Below are 14,649 nucleotides of genomic sequence, written 5' to 3' on the forward strand. Positions count from 1 at the left end.
TTTTTATACCTTATTCTCCTCCTCGAACGCCACGATCTAGTGATTCTGGCCTTCTGGCTGTTCCTCCCACACTGCAACTGAACTCCCCATGCCTTGGCTTCTCATGGACTGCGTCCGGGTTCCTGAAATGCTTGTTCCCTCGGCCTTTACCTCCCCTCTTCCTTCAAGACGCAGGCCAAGCCCCATCCGTGCACAAGGTTTCCATTGCCTTCTCTCTGTGACTCCCTCCCATTTACACTATATATACACCCTCGTACGTTAATAGCTTTTTACTCATTGTCTCCTCTATTAGAAGGTGAACTCCTAAAGGGGCTTCCCCCGCCCAACCTTTTTTTTTTTTTTTTTTTTTGCATCCCCAGCCCTTTGCGTAGTGCCTGGCACAGACACAGCGCTTAATACATGCTTGTGGACTGACCGACCCGATTTCTCCCAGCTCAGGACTCTAGGGCTGAACACGTACGTCTTAAGCAGGATACGATATCCTCGCCCGGGGAGCAGCTTTCTCCCAAGCAGGTAGGATTGGAGGCTCAAGGTCAGGGTTTGCACAAACATTTGCACCGAGGCGCACGTTCTAGGCACGGCGAAGGAAACTCGGGGTTTCCAAAGCATTTAAGTGGATCCGGGACTTGGGCAGCTCCTAGCCCACACACTGCCCCGTCCCCAAGCTCTGTTCTCGGCCTAAGCCTGGAACTTGGGGCGGGAGGCGGAGGATGGAGAAGGGAGGAGACTAGATCTGCCCACCTCCCGCTGGGCCTGCCCCCTTTGAGCTGGAGATAAATTGCCCCCCGGTCCATCCCGAGTTCAGTTACCAGATCTGCCCTGCTGACAAAATGCCTATGATCTTCGGCTACTGGGACATCCGCGGGGTGAGCGCTCTCCCAGCCTGGGGGGAGGAGAGGGGAGGGGGAACCAAAAGGCCTGGATTTTCCCCGGGGCCCGCGGCTGAGCCCCGGTCCCCCTTTGTCTGGGGGAAGAGGGGAACTTGAGGAGGGTGTGCGCAGCGGCCTGCTGCACCACCTGGCCGGCATCTACTTCCCCAAGCTCCAGCCCTGCAAGGGAGGTAGGGAGGACTTCCCCGCCCCTCTCCTGCAGCATGCAGTTTCGGGGTTCGGGGGCCAAGATCGGATTGGGGAAGGTCTGGGGAGACGGGGGCGCAGCAGATGGCCTCTCTTACCGAGTGCATTTCTACCCTCCCCATCCCGTTTGGCTTCCTTGGCCTTTTCTTGAACGGGCTCCTTTCTACATAGAGCCACTTTCTTTGCAAGTGAAATTAATTTCCTCTCCTGCCTCCACTCCCTCCCTGTTAACCTCCAGCACTTCCCGGCCCCCATTTGCTACCATTCCCTTTACGCAGACTTTTACCACACTTTCAGTAGCTTAAAACTGCCCTAAGACTTTAGGGGCTCGCTGTTTATACGATAGTCTTTGGCTCAGCTTGTGTCCCAGTAGAGGGAGGAGAGAATGTAGATGCTGCAGCATGGGGGAGTCGGGGTCCTTTGCTATATCCACAAAAGTTAGGGCCCTCAAAACTTATTCCTCAGAGTAGTGGTAAATGAGAGCTGCCTAATGAGGGTTGGGGGATGTGCCAAGAGAGGAAACATGATCACTGAGAGGGAGTCTCCACTCCCTACCCGGACTGTTTGCCTCCTCCACAGCTGGCGCATGCCATCCGCCTGCTCCTGGAATACACCGATACAAATTATGAGGAGAAACTGTACCGTTGTGGGGAAGGTGAGTTAAGGGAGAAGGGAGCTCCCAGTGAAATGTGCCAGCCTCTGCCAGGCCCTACCTGCCCCTTGCCTGCACTGTAGTTAGGAGGGAGCTCTGGATCTCGCCCAAGGGGGCCAGGGGAAAAAAGGCCATCCATGATTGGAGACTGGCAAAGGTGCCCAAGTTAAAAATGGCTCTTTGCAAGACAACTCTAATCTGTGATTCCTACCGAGAGGGCAGGATTAGAAATCTGGGTCTGTGAAGTTCCAGCCTCTGCCTTTGTCCTGCCTCCTTGGACCTAGAAGCTTCTCTTTCGGAGTCTTGGTGAGGAGGGTCTACTAGGAGTGGGAAACCTACAGCTTCCAGGCCACCTGTGGCCTTCTGGGTCCTTGGGTGTGGCCTTTTGACTAAGTCCAAGTTTTACGGAACAAACTGTGAAGTTTGGATTCAGTCAAAGGGCTGCACTTAAGGACCTAGAGGGCCACATGTAGCCTTGAGGCCCAGGTTCCCCACCCCTGGTCTAGAGTCACTCCTTTTTGACTGGGGTACCTAGCCTCAATTCTTATGGAAAAGTACCATTTTAGGAATGATAATGGTTCCCCTAGAGCTGATGATGGTTGTATGTATGTGTGGAGGGGGGAGTGGGGTCTGGCTAGCTGTACAAATTCATGACTGGGCCCCACTGGCCCTCTGCCAACGTTGGTATGCGCACTGTGGGGCCTGCCCCTTCCACTTCTAAATCTATGATCTATGCTAATCTATGATCCTGCCCTCTACCTTTATAAAGCAACAGGAAGAAGTTGGGGGAGGAGGCACCAGAAATATAGGTGATGAGGTTAGTAATTCCTTAAACTGAGATGGTCTAGCTCATCTTTCCCAGGTTATTATACCTTTAAGTCCCAAGATACTTTCCAAGCAGAGCAGGCTGGGTATGTGGGGCCCTGGGCTTCTCTCATTACTCGGCCTCAGGCAGGACCAGAGAGCCTTCCCATGTGGCATCTTAGTGAGAAAGGGACAGAATTTTGAGAAGGTCTGGGGTTACTGCCTCTTCTTCCCCACAGCTCCTGACTATGACAAAAGCCAATGGCTGGATGTGAAGTTCAAGCTGGGCCTGGACTTCCCTAACGTAGGTGTCTGCCTCGGGGGAGGTGCTTCCAAACTCTTCTTGTCTTTTTCTGCCTTGGCTTGGATGGGGCATGGTGGGACCCTGTGGAGATTCAGGGCACTGGAGTAGAAGGGAGTAGAGCAGCTGGGTGCTGTCGTTGACTCTTTGACTGACCTGTCCCTATTTTTCTTCCAGCTGCCATACCTGATTGACGGAGAACATAAGCTCACCCAGAGCAATGCCATCTTGCGTTACATTGCCCGAAAGCACAATATGTGTAAGTTGTGGTAGAGGGGTAGTAAAGGAAGTCCCATGGTCTCCAAGGCTGGGATAGTGAGGGTGAGTCTTCCTCCTGCCCACCTGCAGGTGGTGAGACCGAGGAAGAGAAAATTCGTGTGGACTTGCTGGAGAACCAGGCCATGGACTTCCGTATGAAGCTGGTTCAGGTCTCCTATAACCCAGATTTCGTGAGTTTCTCCCACATAGGCTGGAATGGGGGAGAGACTAGGGGTGAAAACAGGAAGCAGGGTCTATGGATCCCAAAGGTTTCCTTCTTCCTGGATTTGTCTCCCTGATCCCTGTGTTTCAGGGGCTTTCGAACCTGAGGGCCTAACCTAGGAATTGTGACTCTTGGGTGTTGTGATGATAAATCACTCTGAGGTAACTCTGAGACATCCAGGCCCACACTCAAGCTTCAGCTCCCTCATTACTGTGGAGAGAGAACACCTTCTGGGGGGGAGGTGACCCAATAATCAGCTCATTGTCCTCGTCCCATTTGGTCCTACAAGAAAACTCCATTGTCCCACCAGGATTCTTCCCTTACATCCTCTGAGGAAGGGGCTACAAATTGATACTTTTCCATTATCTGGGAAACAAGCACACAATATTGGGGGAGTAGATGAGGTTGGGGGGGGAATCTAAGGATTTTTAGTGCTCTAAACTACAGGAAAGGCATAGGTTTCAAAGAAGGAACATGGGAAAGTCTTATAAAGCTGAGACACTTTTTTAAAGTTTGGATGGAATTCAGGCTTTTTTGCACTAATGGAACAGTCACGTCATTTGACCTTCCAGCCCCTTTCCCTGGAGGTCCCAGTGGTTTTAGCCAATGAGCATCTTTCCCATCCCCTCTCCCACTTTTTCTTCCCCTATCCAGTTTAGTTGCCTGACTCATACCCACTAACCAGGTCCTCCTGTGAGACCCAGCTTATTCACATCTCCTCATCATCAGCTGTCTTTTTTTTCCTTTAAAGCCAGCACCTTCCAGGCTGGCCATACTATCATAGGATCATAGATGGAAGAGACCTTATAAGAGACCTTCATTTTATAAATAAGGGTCCGAAACCCAGAGCAGTTATAATAATAGCATTTTAAGGCGTCCTTTCTCCTAATCTGGGAATCCCAAGTCATTGAGCATTTATTAAGCACCTATTATATGCCAACCCCTATTGGAAGCACTCCCCAGCCCACATTAGCAGTCTTCAGGGGATGGGGTAGATTAGTTACTCTGGAGGTGGGGTACATTTTAAAGTAGAGTGGGTAAGAATGTGGGGTAGACATTTTCTGCACCATGATAGTGGGTTGGAACCTACGTATTCTCTCATTTGATCCTCATAACGACTCTCTGAGGTAGGTACTGTTATTAGCCCCATTTTACCTTTGGAGAAGCTGAGTCTGAGAGTGCCGCAGTGACTTGGCCACACAGCAAGTGCCTGAGATAGTTTCAAACCTAGATCTTCCTGTCTCCAAGTCTTGGACTCTTCCCTATACCACCTATGATAGCTGCCCGTGTGACTTAAGTGACTTGCCCATGGTGTGTCTGAGGGACACTTTTTTAAGTTCCCAGCTCCTTTTGTAGAGTAAGTAAACCAAGCTATTTCCTGATTCCAGTAATGAGCACCACCCACATCCCCAGATTCATTTTGCTAAATCATCCTTCCTTCAGGTAACCCCAAGGCAATGTTCTTACCATAATCCTATAATTGGTTTCATGATGAAAAAAAAAAATGTAGCCATGTGGTAATAGAAAAAGGCAATTTGCTATCAAAGACAGGACAGGACAGGACAAGACACTTAGGTTCTCATTCCTCCTTAGGGCAGAGAATGCAAAGGAAGCCAGTTTTAGGAGAGGCACATGGTCCTAGTGCCTGAGAGGAGATCCAGAGGAAAATGTGGTGAGGGTGGTGACTGTTTATTTCCCTCTGATCCAGGAGAAAGTGAAACCTGGCTACCTGGAGCAGCTCCCAGGGCAGCTGAAGCTCTTCTCCCAGTTCCTGGGAAAGCGGACCTGGTTTGCAGGGGAAAAGGTAGGAGCCGGGGGAGGAAGGGAGGGACCTTGTTTCCTAGGAACTTCAGGTCCTTTCAATCTGTGCCATTTTTTCGCCTCAGATCACTTTTGCGGACTTCCTCATGTATGATGTCCTAGACCAGAACCGAATGTTTGAACCCAAGTGCCTGGATGAATTCCCAAATTTGAAGGATTTCCTTGCCCGCTTTGAGGTAAAGATCCAGCTTTTCCTGCCCTCCCATGCCAGGCTCCCTCTTGTTATTCAGCCTGGGACCCTGAGGGGAAGAGAGCCAGCCCTTGTCCTCAATTGCCCATACTTGTTCTTGCCCCTGGAGGTAACCTGTGCAAAAGGTTCCCTTTCTCTAAACTAGGGTTCTGTAGACTACCAGTAGTCCGAATAAGATGGGGGGAGGCGAGTTACTCTAGGGGGATTTTGAAATTGAGGAGGTAAGGGTATGTGGTAGTCTTTTTTTTTTCTTTTTTTTTAAGAGCCATTTTTTATAGGTATTTGGAGGGGTTTGAGGGAGAGCTCAAGCAAGTCACTGCTTTTACTCTGCCATCTTGGCTCTGCCCCCCTCCCCCTTTTTTTTTTTTGAGAGATGAGGTAACAGTGAAGGACAAAGCTGATCTGACTTGGAGGCTGAATATTTGAGCCTCGGTCTTACTGTAAAATGGGAATAATACTCACACTACCTACTCTAGAGTGTTGTTGTGTGGCCTGAAAAGCTCTGTTTCAATAGGACGTGTTGATTACTGTGTTGAGGGAGCATGCACTCTGTGTGGAGGTTAGGGTCTTGACTCTGGTTTTTTTCCCCTTGTTCCACCCGAGGCTCTGGAGAAGATCGCAGCCTACATGCGCTCTGACAGATTCTACAAGCTACCCATCAATAACAAGATGGCCAAATGGGCCAACAAAAGAGCTTAGCTGTGCCAAGACCCAAGCAGCAGAGGGGCTTGCCACGTGCCCTCCTCTGCTCTGAGAGACCTGGTCTGCTTGCCAGGTTCCCCTGGGCCTGCCTTTGCTGTTTCTGAGACGCACTTGTCTCCCTCCAGCCTACTCCCCACTGTTCTGGCAATGGTTTGGGGGAGGTATGGTCACTGAGGCAGGGGAAGGGCCTGAGGGCAGGGAAAATGAGTAGATCCAATGGGGCTAGAAGAAGGGCCTCCCTCCATCCCCCATATCCCTCATCTCTTCCTGTAACCTTGTGAACTTGCTCTGGAAATTAAAAATAAACATGAATCTGTGTGAGCTATGTGTCCATCTCAGTGGTTGTGGTGAAAGGCACACCAAGATGAGGTGGGATGAAGAGGGAATGGGACTGCAGCAGTTAAACTGGATGCTCCGGAGACTTCTTCTACTGGGACCCTCATCCAGTGGCGGCTGCTGCCTGCCTTTCCTTCGGTCAGTCAGGAAACATTTATTAAACACCTACTATGTGCCAGGCACAATGCTAAGCACTGGGGATTAAAAATAAAAATAAAGACAAGAGTCTTGCCCTCAAGGAGCTTACGATGTGATAGGGGAGACAATGAGCAAAATATGTACAAACAAGTTACATGCAGGAGAAATAGGAAATAAGAGAGAAGGCAACTGTGGGAAGTCTCACTGCCCTGGTCTTCTAGCTCTCCCTACTCTGACCACTTAGGCTTAGGCAGTGGTTATTGGCAGTACCTGAAATCTCACAATTGATGATGTTCCTTCAGGTCTTAAAGTCATACCTCCTATCCACCAACATCCGAAGGGATGGGGGGGATGGGGGAAGAGATTAGCTGGCAACCAGCTGACTTGGTAAGAGGATGTAGGATTTCAGCTGGGCCTTAAAGAACAGATAGGATTTCAATAAGCAAAGAAGGAGAGAGGAGGGCAACAGAGTTCAGAAAATGCAAAGTGTATTCAGAGGACAGAATAGACCAGTTTGGCTAGAATAATGGGTTTATATGCAGGATAAAACTGGACAGGGGCCAGTGTGGAGAACCTTCAGATGGGCTGAGAAATTTGAACTTTATGGTTAACATAATTAATTCCTGAGTTCTGATAGGCTTTCCTAGGCTAACACCCTGAAATCCTTCCATTTTTACTGAATTATTCAGGATAGCCCTGACCCCATGTTCCAGCCCCACCTCCCGGCTCCATTGTTCTCTCATTGCCTTCCCCTCTGTTTCTAGGGGCCTCACAGCCTGGCAACAGCAGCATTCAAAGAAGGAAGGAAAACTACAAAAGAAAGAAGAAACTAGGCTAGGGCTTATAATTACTGCGAGCAGGCTGAGGGCAAAGAGGATTCAGAGGGAAGAAAGGCTTTTCTGTATAAAGGGGAGGGTAGAAGAGCCGGCACCCAGGAGGGTCTTCCCGTCCCAGACCCTCCGGCCTCTGCCCTCCCCTGCTGGGAGAGAGGAGCCATTCCTACTCTCCATAGAAGACTAGGATTCCAAAGCAGGAAGCTACCTTAGACATCCTCTAGCCCCATCCCCACCACTACCCCCATTCCCATTTTACAGGAAAGGAACTGAGCCCATAAGCCACACAGCTAGGAAGTCACGGCTGTTTGCAAACATAGACTCAGAACTCTAAATCCAGGGTGGAAATTTTGGGGAGTACTAATAGCACCATCCCTGGGCTTCCAGTACCCCTCATTGCTCATTCCCTTTCACTCCCACGTCCAATCTACTGCCAAGGCCTCTTGGAGAGATTTCAGCTCTCAGGTTTGCCCCCTTCTCTCCTCCACTCTGGTGCAGACCCTTATCACCTCACACCTGGATTATTGCAATAGCTGCTGGTGGGCCTGCCCTCCTCAAGCCTCTCCCCACTCCACTCCATCCTCTATTCACCACTACAGTGATTTTCCTAAAACTCAGGTCACTTCCCCTAATAAACACCAGTGGCTCCCTGTGGCCTCCAGCATCAAATACAAAATCTTCTGTTTGTCATTCGAAGCCCTTCATAACCTAGCCTCCCACACACTCCTTCCCACTCTTCTTATACCTTATGCCCTCCCACCCCCCTACTCACCCCCACATACTCTTCAATCCTGTGATCCTCCTGGCTGTTCCATGAACTGACCAGATACCTTTCAGCTCCAGGCATTTTCTCTGGCTGTCCCCCATGCCTGGAATGCTCTTCCCCATCATTACCACCTCCTGGCTTCCCTGGATGCCTTCAGCTCCCAAACTTCTACGGGAAACCTTTCCCAATCCCTCTGAATTCCAGTGCCTTATCTCTGTTAAATATTTCCCATTTACCCTGTGTCTTGTTTGTACATAACTGTTTGCATATTGTCTCCCCCATTAGTTTGTGGGTTCCTTGTGGTCTTTTTTGCCTTGCTTCGAACAATGTCATATAGTAGGCACTTAATAAATGCTTGGTGATTGACTGAACCTATCTCCCCAGCAGGGGCCACTCTATGGGCCTAGAAATTTTGCAAGGTCCCAGAGCAAGCTTCCTCCGCACTGAAGGCTGCAACCCAGATGAGCCTCCCTCATCCTCCAAACGTCCCACCCCTTGCCCCAGTTGCAAAAATTTTTGGTTCTGGCTCTGCCAATGTTCTTCCCACTGTAGGATGAGATGCTCTTGTCATTCCCACTCAAAAACTCCATCCATCAATGTGGTTACTCTCTTAAACAATGCAGCTGTTATCATTCATCCCCTCTCATCTTGTGCACCAATTTGGTCCTTGTTCCCCTATAAGCTCTCTCCAGGCCACCCACAATGTACCAGGGCCCTTCTTTCTACTTTTCTTGTCGCTGTGTGGATATCAGTGGAACATATAGACTGTCCACAGATTCCAGTCACATGTCTCGACGCCACCTTTTTCCTCATCTCTGTGCAGGTCTCAGTTGGTAATGTGTTGTGCTCACCCACACCCACCATGTGCCTCTCCATGTGCCCTTTCCCTCCCACACCTGTTTCCTAAACAAAATTCCTGGGACAGCAAGGAGCCGGCCTCAGTCCAAGAGGACAAGGACCCCTGAGAGGATTCTGGATTTACATGTGGATATGATGGGGTCATTCACTGGAATGAGTTGCTGGGATTAGAGAAAGTGGTAGAGGGGCAGCTAGGTGGCGCAGTGGATAGAGCACCGGCCCTGAAGTCAGGAGGACCTGAGTTCAAATCCGGCCTCAGACCAAACACTTGACACTTACTGTGTGACCCTGGGCAAGTCACTTAACCCCAATTGCCTTAAAAAAAAAAAAGTGGTAAACATGGAAGTGGGGACGAAGATGAATGGTTGTGGGAGAGACCAGGTACATACAAACTGTCTGAACCACCTGAAACTACCCAGGTGCACCTCCCTATCCCTGCTCCTCCTGTCTTCACAGGTGCCTGGGCTCAGTTTACAAATCTGTAGAGATACTGAAGGTGCGAAGACCATCCAAACCTTTCCCATAGGACTCCCCCTACCCACTTCAGTGTTCTGGTACAAGGGAAGGGGCCCAGAAAGAGAGGTAAAGAAGGAATCCAACTAGCTCAAAGAGGTCGTCCATACCCTGCCCCCAGCTAGGTAAGAGACAGAGGGAGGAACAGGTCTCATTTGTGACATAAGGTGTAATTATTCTATTTTTAATAGGGATGAACGCAAAGTCCTCCAGAATGAGAAATGGAACCCAGAAGCTGACCTTGGATGAGTAAGGTTCAGAGCAGCAGCCTTCAAGGGGGCCAGCATGATCTATATGTCTCTTGCACGTAGAGAGCTATCGTGGCTCCCTCTCATCTCCCCAAGTTTTCTCTTCTCCAAAATCAACAGTCCCAGTTCCTTCCATCATGGGTCCTCATATAAAATGAACTCGAGAATAGTCATCATCTTGGTTAACCCACCCACCCACACTGACCCCTGTCAACATTCCAGCTTATTGACAGTCTTCCTAAAATGTGGCACCCAGCATTGAACAGGGAAGGGAGTAGGAAAAGGGGGAGTCCACACACCAGTCTACCTTACCCTTTATTGAGTCAACCCAAGAAACAGAAAAAGCCCAAGGGCATGAGGTCACCCCCTCAGGGCCAAGGGAGCTAGATATTGAAATCAGGAGTACTGGTCTCCCATGTCGCTCCTTTTTCAAGGGGGGAGGGAAGGAAGGGAATATATGCATTTATCAAAAGCTCCTACTATATGCTAGGGCATTGTACTAAGTGCTTTACAGATGTATTAACTCATTTGATCCTCACAACAACCCTGGAAGGTTAGGTGCTGTTATATTCCTCATTTTATAGTTGAGGAAACTGAGACAAGCAGAGATTAAATGACTTGCCCAGGGTTGTCTGAGGCTAGATTTGAACTCAGGTCTTCTTACTCCAAGTCCAGCATTCCATTCTCTGCACCCCATCTTGCACAGTGGGAGTAATGAAGACTTGGCAGAGATAAGGGTGAGGCGACCCCTGGAGAGAAGTAAAGGACTAGTAGCAGATGGGTTAGATGACCGAAGAGTGGAAATCCAGAATCAAAAGGAAAAGCAGAGGAATAAAGTTACAGCACTTTATTAGAAACCCCGGGCTCCAAGGTGAGGGCCAGGAATCTTCTTAGCAGCCCTCTACTGCAGCTGGATCAGCCGGCGATGACTGTTCCTCCCTCCCAGGTCTTTGGTCCATGACGGTCACTACTTATTACCCCAGCAGGCTATCTTTGCAAAGATTGGATAGGGCTGGCAGCGGTCAGAGGCTAAGTAGGCAGCAATTCTACTCAGACCCTGGTGGGAGGGAGAGAAAAGAAAAGGCTCAGTCTCCCAGTCCTGACCTCTCTCACCCTCACCACCTTGAGATAAGTAAGACCCAAGCAGCCGTGTGGCATAGGCTCAGCAGACCCACTACCCAAGGTCCTGGGCTTGCAAGCCTGGGGCCTGGGGTGAGCAGGGGATAAAACGCCAGATCCTGACAACCAAGCATGAGATGCTGGTTGGCTGCTGGAACAGGAAGGAGAGTCATCTATAATGTGACTCTTGATTCTAACAACAGTCACTGATATCTGTGGCACCGAAGGCCTGTGCCCACTAGGAACTCATGGAATCAAGGTCAGAAACCTCCTCTGTCTAAATAAAAACATTGATTTCCAGCAACGTAGCCCCTTTCTCCTCTGCCAATTTACATCCCACACAAGCAAGAGCTCATGAGACGCCTAGACCCTTCAATGCTCATTACAGTTGCTGCTACCAACGTCTCTCTTTAGAAAGGGAGCCCTCCCTGCATGTCCTCCTTTCATAGCATATAGGATTGGGAGCGGTTAAGCAATCAACCATCCAGGTCAATTGCTCCACCTCATTTTTTCAGATATTGAACCAATAAGGCCCAGGAAGATCAAGTGAGTTGCCCAAGGTTACACAGTTACCAAGTACCAAATGGAATTCAAACCCAGTATTCATTCTACCCCAAGACATTCAGCATAGCTAAAAAGCCCATCTCCTTCCAACCCTAGCCATGATTTGGCTGTCCAAAAAAACAAACAAACAAACAAGATTCTTAAGAGTTTTTCCCAGCAGGTTTCTATCTCAAAGTCTTTCAACTCCTCCTTCTGGGAAGCCCTGAAATAAATGAGGAAGCTAGATACCTTCTGCCAGGCTTTTTTTAGGTCCCATGCTCACAGAAGGTTTCCCTCAACCAGATCTCTTTGGCAAGTGGCCCAGATTAACTCGAGTTTCCTTAGCAGGTATTGCTTTAAAGAAAGGACTTAATTCACATCTTGAACTGTTTCTTCTTGCACCACGATGTTTCCATAGATATTTTATGTTTTTCCCCTCCCCAAGATTACTGGGCAAGGACAAATTTCCTGTTATCTTGCAATAATCCAACTCTAGTCTTTCACAAATGAGCATTTATAAGCCTTCTCTTTGACATTTAACAAGCAGAGATGGTTCTCTCCTTCAAAAGGCGTACAGATAGATAGATTTGTTAAGTGTTTATACGTGCTGAGCACCACAAACACAAAGAAAGGCAAAAAAAAAATCCAAAACACCATGAGGCATTATGATATAATAATCAGGGAGCTGGACCTGGGTTTGAACTCACTTCAGACATATATCCGTCTCATGGCCCCAGTGAACCCTGTAAGTCCGTAAGTTACAAAGAAGTGCTGATACCTGCTGGAGTTCCCGATAATACCAGGGAAATCACAAGTTCAGTCTCTATGCCTTAGAATAGGGATCACTGTCCTGATGTCCTCATATTTGTAATTAAAGTGATGGAGTGAATACATGTGTCTCTTGCCTGAAAGTCTGCTGAAAATGACTTTAAACCTATCACAACTTAACTGTCCAAAGACATTTAAATCTTAACTAGGAGTTAGAAAACCTGGGTTCTTGTCTAAACTACCTCCCTGAAAAACAACCACTGGATGGATACATGTGGACCTCAGTTTTCTTCCAGACCTGAAAAAAAAGTAAGCTCTGACATAGGAAACACCAACCAACCAGCTAAAAAATTTGTGTGGTAGAAGAGAATAGCAGAGTCAGCTATTCAGAACCCCATCAAAAATCTTGAGTTCAGCACACACTGAATTACAAACCATACTCACCCACAAACCCTAACTCTAACAGTGCAATTCCTCTAACTTAGCAACTGTACAGATACAGAAACCAGGATTCAGCTATCCTCTGTCCCCAATCAGACAAGCTCAGCCTAACTCCCTCCCTCCAATTGAACCCATCCACAAACCACCACCAGCCACCCCCCTCCAGGAATAAAGTAACCCTGACCCCTTGGTTCCACGCTGCTCCCTAGACACTGTCTGCCCCATCGCACACTAACCCAAACCCATTCAATGACCCTCCCACCCAGAAAACTGAACTCAAGATCTGCCTGGCCCTAGGCAGTCAGTTACTAGGCTGGGGAACCCAAGCCAAGGAAATGAACCTGGGAATGAGTGCACTTGACCACTGGTTGATTTGCTTAAGAGTTGGGGGCCTGGCAAGGAGCCTAGCACAACCTGTCCACTCCACCCCCCTCCAGGCCCCGGGGACACATCAGAAGAGGAATATATCCTCAGATGTTAGAAGGGAGGAGGCATCACCTCGAATTGATCTAAGAAAGCCTTGAGGTTTGCGAAGTCGTCCAAGCAACAAGGGTCAAACTTTCGGTTCTGGTCAAGGACGTCACATACAAGAAAATCCACATAAGTGATCTGGCAGATGGAGAAGGGAAGAGTCAGCTCAGTAGCTTCTTCTGCTCCTTGCATAGCTCCCACTGAGAAAAAAATACCCAACTCTCTTCTCTTTCTTCTGACTTACCTTGTCCCCTGCAAACCATGTCCACTTCCCCAGAAACAGGGAGAAGAGCTTCAATTGCCCTGGGAGCTGCTCCAAGTACTCAATTTTCAGAACTTCCTGGGAAAGAAAAAAAGAGACATTTGCCATCAGCTGATAAGGAGGGAGCTTCCCCTGAGGCCAGGTACGGACTTTCCTCTAGATCTCTGCTTGGGCCCAGGCCAAAGCAATATTCTCCAAATGGGGTATTCCTTTCCCTCCCATGAGGAAATTAGGGCCCTGGTGACAAGTGGGAGAGACACAGACCCACTAACCCCAGATCTCACAGATTTAAAGCTAGAAGAGATCTCAGAGTTCATTCAATCCCACCTCTTCATTTCTCAGATGGCTCGGGTAATTTGCCCCAAAATCATTCAGGGAATAAATATTCTAGAGGTGGGATCTGAACCCACAGATTCAATGGTCGATCTACTGCACCAGTGGCATCAAACTGAAATGGACTGTATTGTTATTTATTTTTGTTAAACATTTCCCAATTACATTTTAATCTGGTTTGGGCTGCACTGGGCCTGTTGTCCAGTTTGACACCTCTGGACTTACACAACGAGAAGTGTTGAGTCCTGAAATAAATCAAAGCCATGAGTTGAGGAATCAAGCATCTTTAATTGAGATAACAGGGCAGCAAACCTGGTACCCTGGGGTATTTCCCTGGCACTTTAGTGGATTTCTCAACCAAAGAGACCCGTGGAGTTGTTACAGTTTTAGGAGGAGAAGATAGGTGAGGTAGTAAGGCCTGGTCATGAGACCCCAGCGGCCCTTGGCAAACTGGACAAGGAAAGCAACTTCATTCTGGCTGTTTCGCCCTTCATGCCACAAATCCCAGTAGAAGCAGGCAAGGACACTAGAAGCTGAGATAGTTAGAGCTGGGCTCACTAGAAGGCAACATCCCTGTGTGGGGGGAAGCAAGTGTGGTTCAACTCAACCTAATCTCATTATCTTTAAAGGATAGGAATGTAAGGACAATACTGGGATTTTTTTTTTTTTGCCAGGCCATTAATGGGGTTAAGTGATTTGTCCAAGGTCACACAGCTAGTAAGTGTCAAGTGTCTGAGGCAGGATTTGAACTCAGGTCCTCCTGACTCCAGGGCCAGTGCTCGATTATCCACTGAGCCACCTAGCTGCCCCTGGGATTTTGACATTGTCAAGGTGACTAAGAGGTTTAGGCAGTCCACATTACAATCAGTATCAACAATTTTCTGTCATTACATTAACAATTATATTAACAGTTTTGTCACTAGTATGACATAGGAGGAAGAATTGTGGAAGGAAGGAAGGAAGGAAGGAAGGAAGGAAGGAAGGAAGGAAGGA

The 14,649-nt window shown here is 48.5% G+C and overlaps 1 protein-coding gene and 1 pseudogene across 2 annotated transcripts; one reads left to right on the forward strand and one right to left on the reverse strand.

The window, feature by feature from the left end:
- The first annotated feature begins 765 nt into the window (after positions 1-765).
- LOC114039150 (glutathione S-transferase Mu 5-like) lies at positions 766-6,348 on the forward strand. 2 transcript variants are annotated; one of them, XM_027856807.1, is made up of 8 exons: positions 766-866; positions 1,656-1,731; positions 2,772-2,836; positions 3,011-3,092; positions 3,182-3,282; positions 5,023-5,118; positions 5,201-5,311; positions 5,929-6,348. In XM_027856807.1, the coding sequence occupies exons 1-8, from the start codon at positions 831-833 to the stop codon at positions 6,022-6,024; spliced, it is 663 nt and encodes a 220-aa protein (XP_027712608.1). In that variant the 5' UTR covers positions 766-830; the 3' UTR covers positions 6,025-6,348. The 2 variants fall into 2 exon arrangements, with proteins under 2 accessions (XP_027712608.1, XP_027712609.1); XM_027856808.1 differs by having other exon boundaries at positions 3,182-3,261.
- Positions 6,349-10,551: 4,203 nt separating this feature from the next.
- LOC114039103 overlaps positions 10,552-14,649 on the reverse strand; it is a 6,434-nt pseudogene continuing 2,336 nt past the window's right edge.

This window comes from Vombatus ursinus, unplaced genomic scaffold, assembly GCF_900497805.2.
Source record: "Vombatus ursinus unplaced genomic scaffold, bare-nosed wombat genome assembly UNPS02011613.1, whole genome shotgun sequence".
Taxonomy (NCBI): domain Eukaryota; kingdom Metazoa; phylum Chordata; class Mammalia; order Diprotodontia; family Vombatidae; genus Vombatus; species Vombatus ursinus.